General features: G+C 45.1%; 2 protein-coding genes across 2 annotated transcripts; one reads left to right on the forward strand and one right to left on the reverse strand.

Moving 5' to 3' along the window:
* The first annotated feature begins 505 nt into the window (after positions 1-505).
* Positions 506-1939, forward strand: LOC131266134 (deoxyribose-phosphate aldolase). The gene is made up of 4 exons (XM_058268501.1): positions 506-579; positions 684-746; positions 848-1428; positions 1490-1939. The coding sequence occupies exons 2-4, from the start codon at positions 719-721 to the stop codon at positions 1817-1819; spliced, it is 939 nt and encodes a 312-aa protein (XP_058124484.1). The 5' UTR covers positions 506-579; positions 684-718; the 3' UTR covers positions 1820-1939.
* A 295-nt stretch (positions 1940-2234) lies between these two features.
* Positions 2235-4451, reverse strand: LOC131266135 (uncharacterized). Its single transcript, XM_058268502.1, has 3 exons — positions 4434-4451; positions 2531-3333; positions 2235-2376 (listed from the first exon to the last, which is right to left on the reverse strand). The coding sequence occupies exons 1-3, from the start codon at positions 4449-4451 to the stop codon at positions 2235-2237; spliced, it is 963 nt and encodes a 320-aa protein (XP_058124485.1).
* Between the last annotated feature and the right edge of the window lie 2658 nt (positions 4452-7109).

A 7109-nucleotide genomic window follows, 5' to 3' on the forward strand; every position in this document is an offset into this window, starting at 1 on the left:
AAGTGGATCAACAAAACCAAGTATCCTAAGGAAGGTGAGCTCAAAAGCCTCGTCGTGACAGCCATATTACAATTGACAATTACACACAATTTTGTTTATGAATTTAATTTGTCGGTTTCTGTTATTTTCAATAGCGAAGAACGTTCCGCTCATATCGTGATCAACTACTTTTACGTAGAATGTGAAAAAACACGTGGTCAATGATATTTTTCATCATATAGTAGCAATCGATTGCCCAACGATGGTAATTAGATTATCGTAGGTTCTACTGCGTCCTCACTAGAGTTAGCATAACAGTGAGGGTAACCGTTAACACTAGTTTCGGCAAGTTTCTAACGCATTGTTGTTGTGTGGTAGACTAAACTAAGAACGATTGTCAAACATCAATTTCAATATGTCTGCCAAGACGAGGCTATTGAGCTCACCTTTCTTAGCATCCACCTTGCTTTCATATATTTTGACAGCTGATTCAAACGTCAAACAACATCAACAGAATCATTGCGGCATTTTCGATAGATTTTTGTGCTGTTTTATTTCCAAGTTACCTGTCGTGAGTCGTGAGTTTTATCCTTTTTTGAGGTAAATTACTTCAGGATCGTTGCTGCTGAATGTGTTATCCTTTATTTACTGTTTGTCCATATGTTTAATTCATCGTTTTCCTTCCAAAAACTTTCCCTTATCAGTGATCTGTTGTTCGAGTTGATAGCTCCTAATCAAAATGATGGTCAACACGGAAATGCCTTTTGGTAAGTAAAATAAGCAAATTCAACTTAACAAACCTGATTGAAAATGTTTGCATGACTTTTTTGGATGTTTATTGAACTATAATATTGTTCCGACCCGCCAGATACTAAACAACTGGCCAATGTCCGAGTAAACCTGTCTAGTGTGGTTCGGTCGGTTGACCTCTTGACTTCGGCGCTTATCAAACGCGTCACGGATGCCGAATTCCTCGAGTACACGTTGCAGGCGCTCAAGCTAACCGATCTGACAACGCTCGCCGGCGATGATACCGAATCCAATGTCGCTCGTCTGTGCTTCCGGGCTGCGTACCCATTCTCCGACGTGTCTGCTTATTCAAAACTCGAAGAAAAGCCACACACAGCTGCCGTCTGTGTGTATCCCAACCGCGTGGCTGATGCAAACCGTGCCCTGCAGTCACTCGGAAAGAGCGGAACAATTCAAATTGCGTCCGTTGCGACCGGCTTTCCGTCCGGATCGTACCCACTTGAGACGCGACTGAACGAAATTCGTTTCGCTGTCGAGCAGGGTGCCACCGAGATCGACATCGTAATCGATCGTAGCTTGGTGCTGACCGGAAAGTGGACCCAATTGTACGACGAAATTGTTAGCATGCGCAAGGCGTGCGGTGATAAGGTTCACCTCAAAACGATCCTCGGCATCGGAGAGTGTGGCACGATGGTGAATGTAAGTGAGGCATAAATCATCTCTTATTGAAAAAATCCTAACTCCCTTCCTTTTCTTGCAGGTCTACAAAGCTTCAATGGTAGCGATGATGGCCGGATCGGATTTCATTAAAACATCCACCGGCAAGGAGGCGGTAAATGCGACGCTTCCCGTCGGGCTCGTTATGATTCGTGCCATTCAGAAGTTTTATCGCTTGACGGGTAAGAAAATCGGTCTGAAACCTGCGGGTGGCGTAAGAACCGTGCGGGATGCCATCGCCTGGATGATCATGATCCGCGAGACGCTCGGTGAAGAGTGGCTCAAGCCGGAGCTATTCCGTTTTGGTGCGTCTGGCTTACTGGACGACATTGAAAAACAGTTCTATGCAGTTTCCAAGCGATTAGGCAGATGAGTCAGTGGAGAGGACAACCGGGTGAAACAACAAGTGCAGTGCTATGAATGATGCATTCCCTATATCTGTATGTTTTGTTTTCTACGTTTGTGCATTAAATGTTATATGTTCTTTTCTATATGTTTATGTTATCTTTTCTTTCAAAACTCCTTTTCTTTTTTGGTAAATTCTTTCTTTTTGTAATGGTTTAACTAATTTCTTTTGGCTTTATTTTCCCTTCGCTCGACTTGAGCGAAGTGGATGGCTATGAAAAATGTGAGAGGGATTTCTGTCAAAGTAAACGTCAGTACAAAATAAATGTAATGTAAGGTAATAAATAAAACGTAAACAGGTAACGAAGATTTGTTTGTGGTTTTTGCAGGACCTCGGGAAAGGCATCGCTATGGCTTCCTCAAGGGTACGGTATCCAACCTTCCTACGGCTCTATCCTGAAGCCCGTTTCCGGCGAGGAGCTGTAGTTGACGATGCGAAACTTCCCGGACCGCATGTAGTAACCGTAACGGCCCCGCACGTTACCCTTATTGTCGCGCTCTTCTACGTGAAACTGACGATTCTTCCTGTGGTGGGAGAAAAAAAATGCGTTATAAAACTAGAACATCACTCGAAGGACATTCAACACAAACACACATAAGGAGGGACCAAGGAGTGCAAGGCGTAAAAACACACACAAACAGTTTCGTGCAGTTAGTCACAAAAGATCACCACATTTACCCTTCACCCGTGTCATAGCCAAACTTGTAGCTGTTCGGACCATTGTGGCCATGCATTTGAAAATCGATTCTAGCACCTTCATCCTCGCCGGCGACACGTCGCGTGTACTGGTCCACCCGCCGGTTCCGGCTCGGCACAAACTCGCCGTGATTCAGCTCGTCATAGCGCAGGGGCAAATACGAGCGGCTCGACACGCCGGTGGCCTCAGCCCGGGCGTCACCCTCACCCAGCAACGCACTGGCCAGCAGCTTGTCGAGATCGATCGCATCGAGGAAGAACGTGTCCTCGTCGCTCGCCTCCCGGGCCTCCTTTCCCTGGCGAGACTTTTCGTTGGCGGCCTTCTCAACACCGTCACCGGCATTCTTCAGGTTGATCAGTTTCTGCGTCGGGATGTACTTCTTGCTCTTGGATTTCTTCGGCTTGGCCGCGTAGTAGTTCGGTTCGCTTTGCTCCACCGGTGGCGGCAGCAGTGGCTCGGTCAGATCGTCCCGGGACGGACTATAAGTACCGTAGGATGTCGTGTGGGGAGAGCCGGTTGATTCGCTGGGCGAGCCGGTCTCCCCAATCGCGAAAAAATCCACCAACTTTGACAGTTCGTCCAGCTCTTCGTCCTTCGGCATCACCCGGATCAGGTACTGTGGTTTTTCCTTGCTCGGTTCGGCCGTCACCGCGTCCTCGCGGTTCATCATAACGTCCTCGCGTTTGGTCACCACGTCCTCGCGGCTCGTTACGAGGGCACGGGGGGTGCTCCTTTTCAGGGGCGATGCCCGGAGCATGGTCGCTCCGATAAGGCAGATTGCGATCTAAAAAAGGCAGGAATGGTTTAAATTATTTTAATATATAAAATAATCAACGTGCAATTTTCTTTAATAATTTTAAAGACCCGATGATATAAATTATTATGTTTACAGAACCAATTTCAATGATCCAACTTTGCTTCGAGAAAAAAGAAATGATTCAACCGGATCGCAAGATTGCAGGCCGGCACAGCATCACCAGGGAAAATTGGCTGGCCATTTCATAACACATAATCACCAAAGCTGCGGTATTTATGCATTATTCGGTTGACGGTAAAATTAAGACTCTCTCAACGCTGGTCTTTTTCTTCCGTCTCCGGTTTTCTTCAACTCCTCCACCCACTTGGCCTCGATCGACGTGACGTGATGCAACGCATCGCAATATGACGATTTTTCTGCGCACATTTTCTTTTCGCTGCTTTTTCTGCTTATTCCATTTGATTACGAGCGGCTGCATCCGAAACAGTTTAAAAATCGGTTTGCTGTTATCAAACGCGAGGTGTTGTTGCACCGAGTGGCCGATGCAATTATCCTCTTCCGGTGCTTTCTTTCGCGAGCTCTTTAATACTTTCCTCTTTCACTTCTCGTCTCTCTTGAGAGGAATGAACAGAAAACATCTTATGGTATGAGGATTTGCGTATCAGAAGTAGAGCCGTATCATGTACAACTATTTCGAATGTACGTATCAATGTTAACAATGTTGGGAAAATTGAGATTGAATAGAAATATTTCCCGTGTCCCGAAGAGACGTGTCTTGAAGGCTTGTTCCACAAGACGATCTTTTAAAACGTTACTGCATGATCATGAATGACAAGATATCTGTTCAATTGTTCGAAATAATCCAAAAAAAAATTTGTTTGAAAGGGATACACAGAAAGTTACAGCTCTGCAGACAATATATAAAATTTCAAAGTAGAACAAATCTCTTGACCTCTATATAACTATACCAAGACGAGGAAAACAAATTGTCACTACATTTAACCGTTAATAAAATAGGTGACCATTTCTTCATTTTGGTGAACGAACTTCAGATTGAATTTTGGGATAACTTTCTTCACCACAAATAACTAACAGTAGTATACTTTCAGCCTTAAATTATCGTTTACCACTATAAGCAACTTCATGTTGCTAATTTTCTGGACGTTGGAGCTGGACTATTGCACTCGATGGGTTAATTTACTTCAGCTGATCGACACTTTTTAAATTTATCACTTGTTTAGTTCTTCCTTCTCATCAACACACGTGTCACTAAGTTCCACCGAGAGCGATCTGTTTGAGTCCTCTGTATCGATCAAAAGCACTTAAATGTTGGCACTTTTCTTTTACTTGTTTTTTTTTACTTTGGCACCATGAAAAACTCGATCCGACCTTGCCAGCTGATGCTCGGAAAATAACGCTCTACACCGGCGCACCGAGCGTACTTATAAGAACCACGCCAAACACCACTTTCCCCACTCTTCCACTGACGACCGGGAGGGGAACAATGGGGGGAAAAGGCCCTCCCCTTCCACGTGCTCTCGTCCGTTGCTGCCGCTCTCGTTTGCACTCTGATATGTAACCACACTCGGGTTGGAAAATGCTCCCGAGGAAAACTGAACGGTTTCAGATGAACAAAAACCCAACGCTGCCCGTGCGAGATGAGGCGAGATTTGTTCGCAGTTGTTGGCTGAAACCGACGGTGGCCACAGCGAGAGCAGTGTTTTTTAACCCTCCTCCGAACGGTTCGAGAGGTGACGCCCGATTACACTCCGGTCTGCGAACGGAACATTTATATCAATGCACCCGACGGTGGCGCTTTTCCATAAGGAGTGCTCTTTCTTGCTTTACTTTTTCTTTCTCCGGTCAGGAAACAACCGGAGGAAATTCCGGTCACAGCCCTTATGTGAGGTTCGTTGTAGGTTGCCCTTTCCTTTCTTTGACACCGGGGAGGTCGACGCCATCCGCCCGTCCGATATTGGCATGAGGAAATTGGATACCGCCCTGCAGATCGTGAAGTGGCCAGATCGTGGAGGGCTTTGGTGCAGGTAGCACACACCCGACACCAAAACACCACACCGGATTGACGTGGACGGAAACGGGGGTCCCGGACGGCTCAGGTTGATGACATAATTTCCCTTTTACAAATGCTGTCTCGTCAGACATAGTTGTGATCGGTAGAGAAGAAATGAAAAAGACTGCGAAAAAGGTAGTCCAACCCTCAACTTGCTACAACAATTTAAACATAATTTTAAGAATCGAATGAATTATATGACCTGCATTTTAATTGAAGCTTTTCATTCATCAAAGTTCGTTCTGGGTAATGTGGCCTGGACAGGCTATTTATTTTATCTTATCCTTTGTAGCACAATTATTTAAACATAGAAAACTTTAAAAAATACACAAATGTTAATCTACAAACACTACTCAGAATAAACGATTTTAAATATCAGAAATGGTAATTGGTTTTTGAAAATGTCTGCAACTATTGTTTGTGCATTGTTTAATACTAAGGCTTTTAGTAAAAAAGAACACAGAGGATACCTGTTTTATCATACCCAGAAAATGATCCCAGAGGTTTCTTCAAGGGTTATCAAAGACGTGTGTACAAACCTTCCGAAACAAGACACATGTCGACCATAGGGAATTTGGTTTACTAGACCCTTGATAACCTCGCTTTCTTGCCCTCCACAAAGTTTCCACAATCACAGAAGACAAACCAGGTAAACAGGCATAAGCCGGCCCGGGCAACATATCATACGAGATCGAGCATCAAACATCAACCCCGCCACCTGTACATGGGCATGTAGTTCAAACCCGACCCCAGCCAGGGGACAGGTTCGTTGGTGCAAACCGGGCTTGCCACTTCCGCGAGACATAATTGTCATTATTTGGTGCACCGTGACGGGCCTGATCTGCATTATCAACGTTCAACGCTCGCTACCCGGAACGGTGGCCACTTGCTGTTCGCTACTGGGTCGACATGTGCTTCCCGGGAGGTGAATCTGATGCTGGGAATCCCTTAACCGGAGAGCACCTTTGCAGAAAAAGGGGGGTAAACCGTTCGCAACACTTCCTCGTGATTATGTGACAAAGTTCTCACGTGGTTCAACATAATGTGGGAGATAAAAAGCACGTTCGCACGGCGGATAAGGTAACACATGTGTTATGGAGATCAACAGCTTTAACATAGGGATTAAGATTAGAAGAAAGTAGCATGTAGTCAAATGTAGTCTCTAAAAGAAAATGACTTTTCATTCAAAAATATTTGAAAAACGATTAAATGCTTTTTCATGCAAACATGGAAGAGATTTTATTGAAAGAAAGCAGCTATTTAATGCCCAGTGGGTGATCAATAAAAACTACCATCACCTTCCCTTCCCTGCAGCCCGTGGGGCATCGGAATTATATCCGATCGCTATAATTTTCCCTTGTTTCACCCTCGTGTCCTATGGCGATGCGATCAACTAGTGTGAGCATTACATTGCAATGGACAGGATGTGGAGAACTTCTGTTTGCATCTCGTTTGCGGGTGTGACAAAACGGGGCACGGATGGAAAGAAACGCATGGATTATGCTGCAAGCCACAATTCACCAATTATGATGTGGAAAAAATTGAATCAAGCCCCCCTCAGCAGGCCGAGCTCGTTTGCCCGCATAATCGATTAATGTTATTTTCATTTTTCCTTTTCCCTCTTCGTCTAATGATGCAGCTGTGTTGGATATGGGAAGTCAAGGAGCATCTTGGACCCGGCCCGGCATCCGTATCGGTCGGTCAGGGCGGAAAAGCATCGATGGAAAACTGC

This window comes from Anopheles coustani, chromosome 2, assembly GCF_943734705.1.
Source record: "Anopheles coustani chromosome 2, idAnoCousDA_361_x.2, whole genome shotgun sequence".
Classification (NCBI taxonomy): domain Eukaryota; kingdom Metazoa; phylum Arthropoda; class Insecta; order Diptera; family Culicidae; genus Anopheles; species Anopheles coustani.

What these genes read in the sequence shown, in the direction of transcription:
- LOC131266134 (XM_058268501.1), top strand. Translation starts at nt 719, where the DNA reads ATGATGGTCAACACGGAAATGCCTTTTG. An exon ending in CAACACGGAAATGCCTTTTG is followed by an intron (nt 747 to 847) that starts GTAAGTAAAATA and finishes CCGACCCGCCAG; the next exon opens with ATACTAAACAACTGGCCAAT. An exon ending in AGTGTGGCACGATGGTGAAT is followed by an intron (nt 1,429 to 1,489) that starts GTAAGTGAGGCA and finishes CTTTTCTTGCAG; the next exon opens with GTCTACAAAGCTTCAATGGT.
- LOC131266135 (XM_058268502.1), bottom strand. An exon ending in GGCTATGACACGGGTGAAGG is followed by an intron (nt 2,377 to 2,530) that starts GTAAATGTGGTG and finishes CTCCCACCACAG; the next exon opens with GAAGAATCGTCAGTTTCACG.